The sequence below is a fragment of the Triturus cristatus genome, chromosome 10, assembly GCF_964204655.1.
Source record: "Triturus cristatus chromosome 10, aTriCri1.1, whole genome shotgun sequence".
Taxonomy (NCBI): domain Eukaryota; kingdom Metazoa; phylum Chordata; class Amphibia; order Caudata; family Salamandridae; genus Triturus; species Triturus cristatus.
The window spans coordinates 1089120401-1089139020 of record NC_140593.1 but is presented as its reverse complement, the minus strand read 5'-3'; the positions used below and the strand labels follow the sequence as shown (position 1 = coordinate 1089139020).

Here is an 18620-nt window from a genome sequence, read left to right as displayed (position 1 = left end):
ATATTTTTCAGGAGATTGGCAGGTTTTTGGGGGCGATAAGTGGTATACCAGTTTTAATTAGTCCCACTTTGCTGATTTTGGGGGTGCTTGAGAACAACAAAGAGATGGAGTGATGAAGGGGAGGCTCATTTTTTATTTTTGGCTATGTCAGTAGCTCGCCTCTGTATCACTTCGCAATGGTTAAGATCCGATCCCCTAACATTTGCAATCTGAAGACCAAGGCTGTTAGCTGTCTACAATATTGAACTCCCTCTATATAATCTAAAAGGGCGGAAAAAAAGAGTATGGGCCGGAGGATTTGGGCCCCTATTACTACGTGGTACAAGGATCAGTAAAAGGATCAGTAAAAGGGAGGGAGCTTTTTTTTAGTTGAGGCCTTTTTTGCAGGGAAGGACTTGAGCTGTCCTGAGGGAATGTGATTTCACAATAGATTTTTTTTGAACCTATTTTGGACGTTAGAAATATTTGCAAACCTATGGCTGGATAATCATGCTTTTGTTAAGGCCTTATGGTGAATTTTTGCACAGACCTTGTCAGCTTATGAATTATGTATAATGTATTGTATCGACTGTCGCGGGTTCTCATCATTACCTGTCTGAAGGGTTAGTAGGAGAATGGAGGGAGTCTCGTAGCCAAGGCCTTCTCTGGAGAGGGGCTAGGGCTGCCCTTAGGGAACTTTTAGCTCACAAAGCACTTTATGTGATATTTATGCTGTTTTTTCTATAAGAAATATTTTTGGTTATTTTAAGGCTATACTGTGAATTTTAGCTCACATTTTGTCAGTTTATGAATTATGTATAATTTATGGTAATTGCTGCTTTGGACACTAATGACATTTTGTGATATTGTAAAATCAATAAAAAATATGTTTTTTAAATATTCGATGTTATAATAGGTAAACAATTATGTAATAATGTTATATATATTTTAACTTCAAATAAAATATATACATTTTTTCTTAATAGTTAAATTAATTTCCTTTATTGAAGAATATTCCCTATGGGGTATTATTTGAAGGCCCTCCCTCCATTATTATTACTAATAAGGGGCCGATTCCGATGTCGGACGGACTCAGGTCCATCCGACATCGGTCAGGAGCCGTAACCGACCGACCTGCTGTCGTCGGTTACGGCCCTGCATGTACGATGCGATCGAACAGCGCACTCGTATACTTCACAATGCAAGCATGCATTCCGAGCGGAATGCATGCTTGCATTGTGAAAAGCAGGGGTGCAGTTCATCCCTGCACCCTGTAGCCGGCACCCCAAGGTGCCTGCCACCGGGTGCAGAGATCCACAGAGGGGCACCATAGATCCCCCCAAGCCGCCATTCGGCAGCCTTGCACCCATGGGGGCCCTACTGGGGGCCCCCAAAGACAGTTTCCGACTGCCTTTTTGTGCCAGAAAGACCGGCACGAAAAGGCAGTGAAAAACTGCCATTGTACTCCCTCGGTTGTAAAAAGGAGGCCGTGGGAGTACTGAGGGATTTCCGGATGGGCTCTCCGAGCCTGTCGTCAGCCATCCGGAAATCCAGCCGACATGTTCCGATTCGGTCGGAAGGGCTCCGACCATCGTTCAGAGCCCTTCCGGACGAAATCGGAATCGGCCCCTAAGTAATAAACCTAGATGTGTGGAGATCTCCTCATAGAAAAGATTGGAAAAGTGGAGGTGGTGATTTTCACTCCTTGGTTTGTGAATTGCATTTTGCAGTAAGTATTATTCCTCTAATGCTACTTAAGGTTCTATAACATAGAGTTTGTGAAGCGGTCCCTTTGTATCTACATTTCACAGCCACTTACTTGCAATAATAATCTAATCATATGACAGTTTATTTTGGGGTACAACATGGAAAAAGATCACTTTGTTATGTGCATGGTGATTTTGTTATCTTGCAAAGACAAAATAGAAATGTATTTAACATTTTGCGATACACATATAAGCAACAGTGAGTAAAAGACTATTCAGGGGAATGAGTTTCTTAATACCAAGTGTAAAAGATACCATTATGTTATAGGACAATTAATAGGAAAAGTGAAATACCACAAAGTCTTTGGCTCAAAGCATTTTGTAAGTCTGGAGAATACATGAAAGGACTTCAAGTTACTTACTTGTTTCACTGAGCACCGCAGAAATTAACGTCACATAAGCAAAGATCTGGAAGTGCCTTGTCTTTGTGCGTGCAATCATTATTCTTTCCATCTGAAAACATAGAACATTATGAGACTAGATGTTAACATTTTTTTTTCACCATGGTAGATTATCATCAGTAGCTTGTATGCTCTTCCAACTGGGAGAATGTGCAGTCTCCATGGTTGGGGGTCCAGTGTGAAGACGTAAGGCAATCTTACGAGGGATCAAATGCTATAGCGAGATAAAAAATAAATCATACAGCAATACAGTAATGGATGTTCTGATCAGCAAGAGAGTAGCTAGAAATATAACATATCCCAGCTTCGGTCTATATCCAGAACAGCATTCAGTGATTATGTGTTCTGAGCGCTTATTCAGTGGGTTGCTTCTCCAAGTGTATTCTGAAAACATTTAAGGCCATATTATTCATGTTAGACTCCATTTGGAGGGTTTGGGGGTCCTACTGGGCCACACACGGGGCAGTTGGGGTTATTTGCCTCTGGTGTCTGTCCTACTGTGACTCTTCAAACAGGGCCAAGTATAATCTTTTCGCACTTGACTTTCGGGGTCACAAGGGCGAACAGTCAAATGTTTCTCAGGGAGTATGTTGGGGGCAGAGACTAAGGGGCTTATTTACAATATTTTGATGCACGGCAGCACAACAAGCCTTCCTGCTGCACTGCTGTGCGTCCAAAAAGAGGGCAGGAATGCGCCGTATCTACAAGTTACATATATCAAGGAGAACAAAGGTATCAAGGAAATAATACATCAATCATTCGTGAATTGTTGAGGATGTCCGAGCCCTATATGGTGAGTTATTCAGAGGAAGATATTAATAAATTGAAGCAGATCCCTTCTCTTTTGGGTGTAGACACTTCTGGAGTGAGGAATCTTAGTTCAGACAAGGGTGAACGGTTGATACAACTTAGGAAAAAGAACACTAGGACTCAATTACATGCCCAAGTACTGCTGGAATACTTAAAATCCAACACTATACCTGCAGGCTTGCAAGTTAAAAATATTCCTGTGATATTTATAAATGATAAGACATACTTGGTTGATTTCAGTGGGGTTGGGACAAAGTGTTCCCGGGATTGGATTGTGTTATCTATCCAAACTGCCTTAAGGGTAAGTGAAGAGGAACTCAAGGAAATCAAGAGATTAGAAGAAGAAATTGGAGAAGATACCACCATAACAGATGCGAAATCACTGTTAGAATCTATTGAGAAAACATTAACTGATTTTAAAACCCATACAGTAAATTTAAAGACGTCCAAAGTAGTGAAAGACATCAAGAACTACAAATTAGAGTGGGTATATCCTTATTTAAAAGAGGATTTTTTCAAAAATAATAATCCAAGTAATCTTAATCTGCAATACAGAGGGAGATCACGGACCAAATTTGTTACCTTCTCGAATTCCTCGTCTGACTCTGAGTCAGGAGAAAGGACCTCTTTTCAACCTTACCCCACATATCAGCCCTATTACCAATATCCTAGGGCTTACCCGCCTCCACCCCCTTTTTTAGACAGAGGTGGGAACAGGGGTCGCGGGTTCCGAAGAGGATGGCGTACACCCATGCCGCAGAATCAGGAACAGGGATTCTTCAGGACACGCAACAGAGTATACAGACGTTAAACCACAATGAGAGTCATAGTTACACTGGCCTGGAGTTGATGCCTGTATACAATTTGTCTAACCACCCCTTGTCTGATGTAGAAATTACAGTTCTCCGAAAGGGGTTGTCTTTTGTACCTACGGTAATGCAAGACCCTGTAGATACTAAAACTGAAGTGTTGCAGTTTCTCAGGAAAATTCGATTGAAGATCTTTTTTTCTGATTACAATGAAAGCAACGAAAGAAATTTCAGTGGCCTTAAAAAGAAGTCCTCCTTTTGCCCACAACGTTTGGCGATGCCCAAGGAAGTTCTGGTTTTTGAAGACCAAATTTTGCGTGAAATAGATCTGTTAAATTCCAAACAAATATCGTTCAGATCGAATTTGTCTAAACAAGAACAACTGGCGGTACAAGAACTAGCTAATAACCCCCTTACGGTTATTAAACCAGCCGATAAGGGTGGGGGAATAGTACTATGGGACACCAAAAAATACGATGACGAAATCATAAGGCAATTAAGTAACAGGGAGCACTATCGTCCTCTAATTGATAACCCCACAGCTAGCCTGAAAGCCAAAATATTACACCTTACCACTGATGCCATGGAAGCAGGGTACTTGTGTAAAAAAGAATACGAGTTTTTAAATGTCACTGAACAGAAAATACCAAATATATATGTATTGCCCAAAATACATAAAGATGTATCCCAACCACCCGGAAGACCAATTATTGCCTCTTGTGGCTCAATTCTGGAGCCACTAGCGAAGTATATTGATGTATTTCTCAAGCCATTTGTAGCACAAACCAAAGCGTATGTGAGAGATACGATGGATCTCATCTCCAAAGTTGAACTCTCGTTGTTCGATGGGGACCAACAGCTGTTGGTCTCCTTCGACATCGAGAGTTTATATACTAATATACCACAGGATGAGGCACTGATGGTTATGAGACAGGTACTGGACACAAGACCAAGACCACACATGGTTCCCTCTGAATTTTTGCTTGAACTGGCAACGATTTGCTTGAAAAATAATTTTTTTGCGTTTAAATCTGATTTGTTTTTGCAAGTCAAAGGTGTAGGGATGGGATGTTGTTTTGCCCCTGAGATTGCTAATCTAGTGATGGATTTTTTTGAAAAAAGGTATATCTTCGATGAGGGGACCCCATTCAGAGGTCACATTCTTGAGTGGATTCGCTTCATTGATGATGTCTTCATGGTATGGAAAGGCACACAAGAAGAGCTTGAGCAATTCCATATATGGCTGAATACTCGTACAACTGACCTCAAATTTACCAAAAGTGTTAGTAACATACGCATTAATTTTTGGACGTATGGATCATTGCCAAAAATGGCAGGTTGGAGGTGGACTTGTTCACCAAACCCACCGACAGAAACACTTTACTGGAGTACTCGTCAGGGCACCCTCGTAACCTCAGGGACAACCTGCCCTATGGGCAGTTCCTGAGGGTACGACGTAATTGTACTGATAAGAACGATTATTTTAAGAACGCCAAGAACTTACAAGAGAAATTGGTGAAAAGAGGTTATCCCAAACGATTAGTTAAAGGAGCACTCAAACGAGCGTGGTACACACCCCGGGAAAACCTACTTACACCCAAAAACAAACAAGAATCTGAGCAACTCGTCTGTGTACTGACTTTTAGCCCCAAAGCAAATAAGGTTAAACAGATTATTCTAAGGAACTTGAGGTTATTGGACCATCTTAACATTCCTAAGCCTCTGTTTGCTTTTAGACGAGGCAGGAACTTGAGAAACCATTTGGTAAAAGCTATTCGTCAGTCGCCCATGCCCACAGACACAAGAGGCCTTTTGGGGTTACCAAGAGTTATAGGGCACTTTAAGTGCAATAATTGTGTGGTGTGTGTCCATACCAGAGACTCTAAAGTAGTGACTATTCATGAAAAAATACACAAACAGTTATGCTTTTCAAATTGTAACACGAAAAATGTTGTGTATTGTGTGACATGCCCGTGTGGAAGTTCCTACATTGGGCAAACCACACAAGCTGTCAAAATGCGGATTATTCAGCATAAATCCCGCATTCGTTGCAAGACCATGGGGGCTCCCATGGTCCAACATTTTATGGAAAATGGACATGGAGAAAATGATCTGGAGTGGACTATTCTGGGAGTAGTGAAGGCACCCACTAAAACAGCTTTACAGAAAAAATTAAATAACTTAGAAGCTCGTCTAATAGAAAGATATCAGACCTCCAGTAGGGGCCTAAATGACCGTGATGAGGTCTGGTCTTTGATTGGGAATTGACCCGCCTGGCTATTCTAGGCTGAGTCATTCTCAAGTGATTCCAGGAAGGGCGCGTTAATCTAAGGGTGCGCTAGACTATGAGTGTGTTTGATTTTTGATGCTCACACTTTTTCTGTGTACATGTAGATTATATAATGCATACAATGTAAACCCCCGGTGGTTCAACCGTAGGGTTCTCCATCGCAGTTATGGTTATGTTCATAATAAGTGTATTGTATAATTGTATAGGTGTATATATGTATATAATGTAAAAAATTGTGTGTGTAGATGGGAGCTGTGCTCTCCGCTTTCCCTCCGGTGTGGTGGCCTTGCTGTGCATGCGGTGCTTTGCCTCTTCCCCTTTTTTCCATTCTTTTAAGGGGGTATTTACTAATGTAGATATGTTTTCCGAGTGCGGTGTGGTATCGCTGATGGATTTACTTTTATTGGGAGCAGGACACCTTTGTTTGTTTGTATTTTATATATTGAGTCATTTGTGGATTGTATACGATTAAAATACTGAGGCAGAACGAAGAGCGTATCGGCCACTTTCAAGTCCTCTTTCTATGTTACTGCTGGTAGGAATTGGGATTTGTGCAGAGCGGGAGTTTTATTTCCGGTTAGGACGCGTAACGCCCGGTCGTTACACCTCATTGAGCGTGTGTGGAGTGGCATTGTAGCGAGGATTGCGTGCGGAGACTGACTCGACTTCGATCTAGTAAGTGGACCATTAGTCTTGGTGACGCTGCTTAAGACGGATATAGAGGTTATCTATGGGCTCTAAAGATAGTATATCCTGATTGTGTTTTTAGAAACGTAGTGGAGAACCGGTGGTCGGATCTCTTGGATAGTATCTGTTTACAAGCGCGCACAGCGGTTCTAAGGTAAGAGCGTTTCCTGGACGTTGCTGGAGGTTATATTCAGCGAGAATGATTTTCCTGCATATGTATATTATATATCGATCGCACAAATGTGATACTTTGCTATATTGTTCCTCCCCCTGGTTGGCAGAACTTTGTTGTGTATCGTTTGAGCAGTCACGCAAGATAGAAATAAGGAAGATACATGTAAGTGGATTAGGATAAGATTCTGCTGAAGGGGTGTAATGCTTTTAGTTTTGGCCATGTTATATTTTGGAAATAATTGGGGTTTATGCAGATGGTGGTTCTTTGATAATTAATTTGGTATGTTATCACCACCATCGAGTTAATTGGTAGGATGTGCACATTGGTGATGGTAGGCCTGGTTGAGGGCTATGTACTTATATCATTTTGCTCTTGTTCCCCTCTTGCTAGTTCTTTCTTTCTATGAGTCACTTTGTGGTTGATGGGATGTAAGGTTGATTTGGTTCACCGTGGAGGAGTCCTTTGTGGGATCTTGGCTTTGTATGCACTGCTTGGTCACCACTCCGTGCTCTAGTCATGTCCTGGATGAGAGTAATGTTGCTTCCTTTTATTGTTTTAGTTATTGTTCAACCCCTGTCCTGAAGAGGCCATAAGCTAATTCTGGCTGAAACGTGGTCACGTCGACAGACATTGGATGGAGGAGTCACCAGAGCCTTAGTGACTCACTGACTGTTGTTGGGACACCTGTAAAATTTCGGGCCATTTTTTGCCCCCTTTCCCCTGTGTTCGACTACCTCCCAGTGGTCCGCCTGCAATTCAGAAGGGGACACTGATGTTAATAATCTGTATTTAGGTTAATTGTTATGTGTAGTAGATTTTGTGTGTTATGTATAGAATTGATGTTGTGTGATATATGTCATTGTGTCTTTCTTTGAATAAGCGCCTGTTGTTGTGATATTTTGAAAATGATGTCAGATGTACTCAAAATGAATATTTGATACTCTTGAAGGGGTAATTAAATGTGCTCTCTTCACGAATGATTGATGTATTATTTCCTTGATACCTTTGTTCTCCTTGATATATATATTGTCCCTTATACCCAGGTATCATAGGGTGATTTGGGTATAGCCCTGTTGTTTATGACTAGTATCTACAAGTCACGGCACATTCCTGTCCTTCTCCCCTGCGCTGGCGCACAAACAGCAGCCATGCGCTTGCGCAGACACCTTTGTGTCATTTTGCAAGGGTGCTTACGCTGAATGGATGCTTTTTTTTGTGCAGCACAAAAACAATCCTTAAAGGCATTTTGCTCTTTCTATGTGTGCTGCAGAATGCAGGATGCATAGAAAGAGGAAAAAAACAAGGAGAAATAAAAGTATTTCTCCTTGTTGCGCCTACTTACGCCTCCCCCTGGGGAGGCATAAGATTCTGATGCATTCCGAGGTTTACAAAATGTTCTAAATCTGGGAATGTGTCAAGTTCCATGGATGTTGCATGGGAACACCCACAGCAAAAGCCATGTAACGCATGCAGCATGAGAGCAGAGCTAGGATTGGTGGGAGTGGCCTCTATCAGTGCTCACAAGAGGACTGGAGGCCTTTGCTTTCTCTAAGCCAGGACAGCTGGGTTAGAGAGGGTTGAAATGCTCGTGCCTGGCTGCCGTTCATGAAGGCCGGCTAAAGAAACATGCATTTTTTATACCGGAGAGCACAAAGCTTCCTGCTGCCACTCAGCAGCAATGGCCCTGCCCCGTACTGACGCTCAGTTCGGAACGGGTCGGCAGCCGCGGTCGGTAGTAGGAGTAGCTGCTGGGCGGTGACGTGGGGAGGGGGAGGGTGAGGGGTAGTAAACTATGGATTACGGAGGTTTACAGGTAAATTAACATATACATTAATAAAACGAATTTCGTTGCATGCACTGCATCGCATTTGGGGATGCAGTGCATGCAACGAAATTCGTTTTATTAATTTATATGTTTACTTACCTGTAAACCTCTGTAATCCATAGATGACTACCACCCACCCTGCCCCTCCCCCTCCCCACATCGCCGCCCTGCAGGTACTCCTACTACCGACCGCGGCTGCGGGTCGGTTGCTGAAAAATAAAATGATAGTAAATAAACTTTATTTTACCATTTTGTTTTTCAGCTCTGGCCTGGGGCTTTTGTTTGTGGGGCCGCCCTTGTGATAATAAGTGCTTTGCTAGGTGACCTTCAGTCGTCCTTCCTGCTACTCAGAGTCAGGTGTGGCTGTGTTGTGCTTCAGCCAAGAACATCCTTCTTCTTTGTATTTCTATGTGAACATTACATTGAATTGAAAAGCGTTATTGAGAGTAAAGTGGATGTGATACCTTGAACCGCATCATCAGCACCTCATTGGGCAGGTAAGCTTTGATAGAAACACTTCCAGGAACAGGGAGACTCAGATTTAAGGGGCCTCTCTATATTTATTATGGAACTGGTACTTCATCCCAGCCAGCTGGGTAGTGGGCGATACCTCCCCGCTGCCCTGCTCCCATAGACATGCTGAGGATAAAACACACTTCCTGCTTATTTTTTTATTTTTTACAGTTTTATTATAGGGCGAACTCGACCGTATTGGGCGCTTTAAATGAGCAGTAGTTACATTATTCAAGAGCACATTAATTTGTTTTTGTCTTTTTAGGTAGGCACGGGGAGATTAAGTTACTTGCCCAGAATCACAGGAAGCTGAGCCGACGCCGAGACTCGAAACCCGGTTCCCCAGCTCCAAATTTAGCAGCTCTGGACGTTACGCCACATCCTCTCCCTGTTTTCTGATATTGTATGTTATAGTCGCAAGTATGGAAAAATGTTGAGGTGTAAAGCTAATTAAATCATTTATGGATTGAAATCAGTATAAATCTCGTGGCTTGGCTCGAGCAGCCATGCTCGAGCCAGAAATGGATGGAGGAAAAAGGCTGAGAGTTTGATGTTAATACATTCTATTTACTTTATTGTATTCTTTGATGGAATTTGTGTGTTATCCGAGATCAGTAAAAACTGAGGCCTGAAATTATCTCGCTCCGGGTTTTATCCCACAGGTCTATCTATGTTCTGCTGTGAGATGAAATGTGTGCAGTTTTATTTTCATGCTGGTGAAAGAATGGTTTGTGTTTATGTTGAAAAGTCCCCAGCTTTGCAGTGGCTGGAAAGGGCAGTGACACTGAGGCCCATGGGAATGTTTGGCGTGAGTTGGGATTTACACTGAGGTAGCCTTGCGGGGAGAGCTGGAGGGGGGACAGTATATCAATGGGGAAAGCAGGGAGGCGACCCTATTTCGTCCACAATACATCAAGCGAGGGTGTACACATTTTGAATCACATGTGACATATATATACCTGTATTCTTTTTCACATATTTACTCTTTTTTATATTAGAAACAGGCAAATTCAGTAATAAGCCCAAAATCACACGATTTGTACTGGCGTGCGGGAGCCGGGATTACAGCTCAGGTCATCACAATGCACAATCAACTACAAACTCCGGGTGAAATCGTGTTTATCGATGGCCTCCACATTCTTCGGTTGGGTGCTCTTGGAGTAGGTGGTGCAGCACTTCACCGGATGCACATAAAAGGCCACAGTAAAAGAAGATGCAGACCTCATTTTGATAAGATGCGGAGCCCTATTCAGACTGATAAAGCTTCCTGGAAGGCAACTGTAGAGAAAACAAAACCACAGCTAATCCCAGCACAGATAGACTTGATTGTGCATGAGAGGGGGAAGTGTGGTCTGAGCTGATATACTAAAGTAAATAGACTTCAGCAGATCTTTCCAACAACCTCTGTTTTAGACCAGAGGTCTTCAAACCTTTTTGCCATGAACAAAGCAAAATGTCTTTTGGTCGGGACCCCCTCCAAAGGTTAATGGGAAGGCTTGGGAGAGCGGGAGGGGCAGGGCCGCGTGCAGGGGGCGGGGCTTATGAGATGATTTCAGGAGTACTTTTTCTATAGCTCATAAACCACACTAAATATGAGATATTATAAAACAACAAATTCGTCAAGCAAAAACATGTATTGTCCCAAAAATACTGCTCCCCATAATTGGGGTGTTGTGAGCCCCCCACACTCTTGGACCCCAATGCAACTACACCTGCTGTACTAATGATAACTGCAGTCCTGAGTGGCAGGCCATCACCTCTGCATCTTTCACCTCTTCCCCACCATGCCTGACCATCACTCCAATCTTGAAACTGGCTCTCTGTCCCGTTCAGAAAAAACGGAGAGCACCCACATGTTGTTTCCATTTTTTCTGCAAGAGTGCCGTCGGTCGTCAAGCTAGAGAGGAAAATAAGCTCCTATGCCCCGTTTTTAAGGATAGACCATCATACTTGTGATGCAGTGGGACCCTCAGACCCCTGGGCCCCATTCCTGCTACATCTGCTTCATTAATGATAACCAGCAAAAGCCACTTACACACCCGGCAGCAGTACCTGCTGCACTGATGAATGTCCCTTTAAAAAAATAAAAGGCCACTTATATTGTCCCCTTCTTTGGGGTTTATTCTCTGAAGAAGCTGTCTCTGGCCATTTGTAAACATAAAATTGAGTCCCCATACCGTGATCTCCATTCTGTGCCATCTCTTTGACAATATGCATGAATCTCGCTCCTTTCCTCTTTCCGCTGGACCATTACTGTGAGGCCCCAGGGGTGAAGAGGATTAGGGCTCTGCATCTGAATGCAACCATGCTGGCCTTCTACTTGCCATCCAATGGACTCAGCTATCGGAAAAAGAACTGCTGCTGAACGGTTAATGCTGACTTTGAGGTACCTCTGCCTGAAAGCAAATGGCGTGGAGATAGCGTAGAAAATTAAAGAAGAAACCAGACATCTTACCAGCCTTAATTGATTGAGTCACTTAAAGCCAGGGTCACCTGAATTGTGAGTTTCCGCAGCAGCAGTGTTTCCACATTATTATGAGTTTACCGCATTTGCTACATAATCCCTCTTCTGCCACATAATCTGCAGATTTTAACATTTTTTTAAAATTCTAGCTCAAATGTAACAAAAGGTCCTTAAAACGTGGCAAATTGTTCCAGAGCAGTGGAAGGCCCTTTGCAAAGATTGACTGGTAATCTTGTAGCATCTTATTGCTGTATTTGGGTGTTAAACTGGTACTAATGGGGTGAAATATTTCCCCTGACAGCATTACCATGAGTTAAAATGTAAAAATAATGAAGTAATGCTGGCCACAAAATGTGCAGCATAATTAGTCTTTTCTTGCTTCGTTGTATTGTCAACCCTGCCGCATAATGTGGTCCTCTCCTCCTGAATAATTCCAGTGGCTCTGCTTCTAGCTTCATGGTGGCAAAGCCTTATTCTGTTTGAGATGTAATGTAGGGGTGTTATCAGCTGAGTTCTGAAATAATGGAGACACATAGATACAGTCTGTTTACTTATTACTAAAAACTACATATTGTAAGAACTTGTTTTATTTCAAACACTGCATCATTTTGAATTAGCCTAGCTTAGACTACGTGAAATACTATTTTAAAATAATAACTTACATATTCACAGTGCTTTATGCCACAGACTGAGACCTCATAGCACTACAAACAGGGCCACTGGAATTAAGTGGCAGGAGAAGGCCAAATTATGCAGCAGGGTTGACTAAATTTTGCAGCTAGCTAAGGTGAATTATGCTGCATAATGCCGCACATTTTGTGATTGCATTACTGCATTGTTTTGTAATTGTTACACTTGTTAGCACTATCCTGGCATATATTGCCCCTCATAAGTACCAGTTTAGTACCCACATTTAGCAATAAGCAACAGAAGGGTGGCCAGTCAAACTTTACAAAGGGCCTTCCACTGTGGGGAAACACCTGTTGCTGCATGTTTTGTAACTTTTGAACAGTTTGAGCTAGAATATTTTGTGTTAAAATCTGTAAATTATGCAGCAGATGATGGATGCGGGAAAACGCTGCAACCACACAATTGCATAATTCCAGTGGCCCTGACTATAAATGCCAAGATTCAATTATTTGTCACTGAGTATTAACACACACAGACGTCTGCGGTGATGGTAGTTACTAACTGAGGTTTCATAACCTAAAAGAGCACATTTATCACCGGTTAGTTTGACTTGCATTTATTTTTCAATTAAACTGTTAGTGCATTATTTTATACGCACTTACATGACTGTGAAAACACAAAACACTGAATGACTATTTTAAGCAACCTCTTTGACCCTCCCAGCACACTCACTAACCCGCGCCCCAATGGCACTCCGATCACAGTTCTCACGTCAAGGGCTCTGAGTAAATGAAGGCAGCTGGAAATGTGGCAAATAACCATGGTCTCACTCCAGGCCATCTTCATTGACATGTATTTGCAGAGGCATTTGCGCCCCCCCCCCCACCCCCCCCCCCCCGGTAACCCATCCATGCCACCTCAGGGGGGCCCACCCCTCAGTTTAAAGACCTCTGTTTTAGACAATTAAGGCCTCATTCACAAAGCTATTGCGTGTGGTAATTTCACTTACGCATGCAAATACCTTTTTTTACACTAATAAACAACTTGTAATTCACAGAGGCCAGTTTCGCACTGGTAAACAGAGTTAGTCACATAAATGATTCCATGTGAGAAAATCAGTCTATGAGGAGTGAGAGTTCCAGGAAGGGAATGCCCTTTAAATATGTAAATGATTTTTCATACCCTTCCTACTCTGGAAATTGTTTTTTTCTTTTAAAGGTTTTTTATTGAGTTTTAAAAGAATAAGCACATACATAAAAAGAAAAAAAAACAGATCACATTTTCAGATATCACATGTGTTTGCTTACATAGGAGGGCGGAAATGCGCAGTCCAACGAGGATTGGGCTGGCCTGCTACAATAAATCCGCATACGAGGCAGCGTTGGACATGCATGACCACGAGGCCAGGCTTCACAGACTGGGAGTCATAACATCATTTCACAGTGCTGTGACATCATAGTCGTTATCAGCGAAATAGGTAGTACACACATGAGGTCCATCTGTGCATCCCTCATCCTGGTCTACCCATCTCTGTCCCAAACAGTCCGCTGTTACTCTTGATTTACATTACTATCACGTTGCGTTGCTTGATATTGTGCAAACAAACCCCAAAAACCTTTCGGCCGACTGCAGGGGGGCATCAGTTCATTATACCCTGAAAATAGTTTTGGTTGGAAATTTACGTCTGTCAAGGGCATGAGTAAAATTCCTTTCCAGTGTGAAAGGAAGCATCCACAACATTGGTCTGGGTGTTGGGGGATGGGTTGCTCCGTGGAGAAAAACAAATTGTGGGAAGAGGAAAAAAAGTTAGCAAGTGAATTTGCACTTTGTTTTTTTCACTTACAAAAATGTACATTTTTATATTTTTGCTGGTGAAAAATTATTCACAAAGACTTTTCAGGACTACCCCTGGAAAGCTGCTTCTAGGTCAGGCTTCCTTAAAAAAACCTGGACAATTTTAGTGAATTCCAATTGGTTGTGAATATTCACCGATGGGCGGTTACAACATGAGGGTGCAGATTTCCAACCGTTTTAATAATCCGACCTATTTATTGTTCTGTGTACCAGTGCCACACAGACATGTACCTCAGGCTGTGAGTAAAATTGAGGAGGGGAAGATTTTTTTTTGAGTGAAACACCGCAAATGTTCCCTGAAGTAGAAGTGTGGAGTTAGAGTTGAGGGAGTGCCAGAGTAGCAACCAATAGGGGTCTTTTGTGGAACCCCTTTATAGCAAGGGAGGCAGAGCAAAGATGATGGCAAGTGGAGAATGCTGAAAGAAATAATTGATCTGAATGTCATAGGGAAGAAATCCTAGTTTTAATGGAGGGGTAAAAACAAAGGGCCTCAATTATGAAAAGTGACGCATCGCTGCGTGAAAGCAGCGATGCGTCACTTTTCAATGCGCACTCCTTGCGACATGCTGGATGCGTCATATTTACAATATGACGCATCATGTCGCAAGGAGTTACAGATATGTCAGTATTTCTGACATATCTGTGGGCGCAAAAATGACGCATTGCTGGAGTGTGTCGCAAAGGTGACGCAACTTCAGCAATGGATAATTTAACATAGGCAAGTCCCATTTCAATGTGCCTGTGTCAGTCTTACGCCTGCTGTGAGGCAGGCGTAAGATTTTGACGCATTTGCGTCATAGAAGTGACGCAGTGAAATCTCATGGATTTCACTGCGTCACTTCTACGAGGCTTACTTGCGTCAAAACGCCCACCCTGCATACATTATAACGGGTGCAGGTATAATGTGGCGCAGGTGTTAACAAAGTGACGCATCTACCTAGATGCATCACTTTGTAAATATGATGCAACATTGTGCATTTTTTACCCTGCTGGTGCGTCACAAAAAGTGACGCAAGGGCTCATAAATAAGCCCCAAAGTGCTAGAAATGGATGGCACCGCTGTCAAGGAATGGGACACACAGAAGCTGATGAGTCCCTCGACAAGCTGGTAAGACCCATCACCAAACGACTGATTATACTCTCTGAAGCGTTACTGCCCACGGATTTGGTGGCAGAAACCCTGCTGAGGCTATTCCCGACAACAAAGCACATCATTGCTATTTAGGCCTCAACCAGGAAATTAGAGCCAGTAGCACAGCCAGGAAGCACCCAGGGCACTTTACAATAGTTTGCATAACAAAGCAAATAGGGCTATATGTACCAAGTCTTTTTGAGGTCGCAAACAAGAATGCAAAAAGGCATTTCCAAATGTGCAAAGACCGAATTGGAATTCGGTAACCTGTTACCAAATTACAATTTGGGTTCGCAAATTGGTATGTGGAAGAGGCGTGTTTAGGGCATCCCTTCCAAATACTGATTCTCATTGGTATGTACAAATGTTTTGCAAATGAAATGATGTCTCAAAAACATTTGCACCATACTCCCAACACAAAATTGGTGGTAACAGATTCGCACATGGGAAGGGGTCACCAAGAGGTGAAAAACATGTTTTTAAGAGAAGTTAGTGGTTCTAGGGACCAGTGCCTGCTCTTGAAAAATGAAACTCAAACGTTTTCTTTTTTGGTGGTGCTGTCCCCAGCAGGCCACTATTCCTGTGATGGCAGAGAATCGTAGTAGTACATCATTAATATTCATGAGGTAGTCTATTTGCAACAGACTATGAATCGCTAAATGAAATTCAATGAGTTTCATACATTAGGAATAGCGATTTCCTACCTATGATTCGCAAAAAAAACACAATTAGGAAATCGATATTCCTAACCTTTATACATCTAGCCCACATTGCCTGCTCTGGAGACAGTTAGGTAACATTAACTCCTCGTCACTCCCACTCCCCAGTCCTTATGTTATGAGTTGGGTGCACATCCTGTAGACTGGCAGCCCACTGCTTACCTAACACAAAACAAAAAATTAAATTCCTCCCTTTCCAGGTGTGTCTACAAACAGCTATATCGATCCTACTTGGTCTACCTCCATTGGATGCAGTTGCCATGTACTTCCTGTCTCTGGATAGGAGTTGCTGATTAACTTGTGGGCATTTTTTGTTACTTTTTCTCCTTTGGTTCTGTAGCGAATGTATTCTTCCTTTCCTGACTTCCTGGACCACTGCTGGGCTTGTAGGTTGGGTTCTGCTACCAATACAGGCACCCATGCTTGCATGCTTTATTTGTGTGTGGCTATGTGTTTCTGGTTCCAGTGTTTGACATGTCACTCCCTGCTTCCTTGCTAGGCTTAGGATCCCAGTGTGCCATTTTATGCTTCTAAGGGCTCCTATTGTGGATGTGTATATCCCCTCACACCCAAGCTCACAGGGCTAGGTGCAGTCATGCCCCGCATGTACTGTCTGGTGCACCTGGGGCCTCATTGTGCAGCACTTGAGATGCCGTCACTGGAGGTCAAGTGAGTTCCCACCTCCTTTTTAGGTCTCGCCTGACCCAGCGCATGCGCTGGTCTGGCGAGACTTATTGAGAGGGCTCCAAAAAGTGCTACCAGGCCAGCCTAGAGCTACAGTGCATGTGCGCGGGCGCGCGCGCCGCGCTTGACCGAGATTACTTTCACTTTCGGGGCCGCCGCTTTGATGTTTGATCGCGATCACTTTAGCGGCCGCCCGGCCGCTTGGCATAGCCAATAGGTCTCGCTTTTGTGACCTTATAAGTATTTAGTTATGCAACTGTTGCATGGCTAAACACTTAAACACTTATAAGGCGAGACCTATTGGCTATGCCAATGCTTGTTTTAGGTCTCGCCAGACCCAGCGTATGCGCTGGTCTGGCGAGACTTTTTGAGAGGGCTCCAAAAAGTGCTACCAGGCCAGCTAGAGCTACAGTGCATGTGCGCGGGCGCGCGCTGCACTTTTCCGAGATTACTTTCACTTTCGCGGCCGTGAGGCCGCTTTGATGTTTGATTGCGATTGTGATCACTTTCACGGTCGCACGGCCGCTTGTTTCTTTCTCACTCTTAATATCTCCGCTACCATTGTTATCTCACTTCGCTTTTTATGTTCCTGAAGCCCAACAAGATAACCCTAGTGGTACAGTATAAAACACGATGACAAACTTTCAATCACTCAAGTAGTTTATTGCAGTACCTTTAGGTGATTTCCGCTGTCAGTGGCATTATTTGCAATGTTAAAAGTAGCGTTTGCTAGCAAGTTTATCAAGCATGTGGCCCAGTGACTGTGCTTTTTAAATGAAGAGCAGTGGCTCTTTTGAGAAAGAGTAGTCGAAATGTATTTCATATGCTGAAAGTTTGCCTTCATGTCGAGAAGGACGATTGCCTCTGCTTCTAAATAATTAACATTTTTTGTCGGTTCTTGAGAGAAATAAGTGAAACCTTTTTTCATCTCTTAAAGAATTTAGATTATCGCCGTTCTAGTTTCTTTTTAATATTGCACTGTAATGTAGAGTGCCAAACATAGTTGTCTCTGCTTGATGAGCATTTATGACCACCAATCACCATTCAACTATCACTAAGAAAGATTATTGCTTATTTCAGATATTTTTCTTGAAGTGTTTCTCCTCCGCTTGTGACATTAGCTATTTGACACATAGACAGCAGTTTTAAAAAGAACTGTTATGAGTTGAAGCTGGTCTTCAAAGCAACTCATTTTAATCAGTATGCTGCATTTTCATTTTTGCTTTTTTGAGGTTTTCTAAACTATATATTTGCATCTTTTACTATATTTGTTTGTCTTCTTAAGCAAGTGCTTTCTGCTTTGCAATATCCATATAGTTATCAGTCCGTAAAATGTATTGGGTTAGAAACAAGCATTCTGGTTCCCTTTCTTGAAGGAACAGTAAGTGTTCAGTATGACTCAATAATGGTGGATAACATGAGGTCAACTATTGCAATTTCCTCTTGTGACATCCCCCAGTTTGCTTGTCCAGGCTTGATAGCATGCAACATTGTCACAGATCGGATTCTTACAGCTCTTTAGTATAGGTGGTTGTATCCCAAACATTAGCCTATTCTAGAGTTATTTCAGAGTGAGCAGGTAGATATACTTAACCAATATATCAGGTCAAAAACCTATAAGATGTAGAGAGCGGATCCCTTTCCAGTCATGAATCAATCAAACCAACCTTTTGTGTGAATAACTTGGCAAGGTCTACTTGAAAACTTGTTGCATAATGTAATTCAACCCAGATATTATCACACGAGCAGGAAAGGCCATAAGCTCGCTGTATACGGGGAACACATTAGCAAGACAAGGACTGCCGGTTCGATCCTGCTATCTACCTGTCGAAAAGATTTCACTTCCAAACTTAAAAAAATATATTATTGTCTTATTTGTGAA

At 42.6% G+C, this 18620-nt stretch overlaps 1 protein-coding gene across 1 annotated transcript in view; it reads right to left on the bottom strand.

Annotated features, from left to right (window-relative positions):
- LOC146796614 (interleukin-9 receptor-like) overlaps positions 1-18620 on the bottom strand; it is a 113300-nt gene that overhangs the window by 60987 nt on the left and 33693 nt on the right. The window contains exon 2 of the mRNA XM_085630219.1: positions 2108-2198. Coding sequence (XP_085486345.1) covers positions 2108-2198 — 91 coding nt within the window. The remainder of the gene's footprint in view (positions 1-2107; positions 2199-18620) is intronic.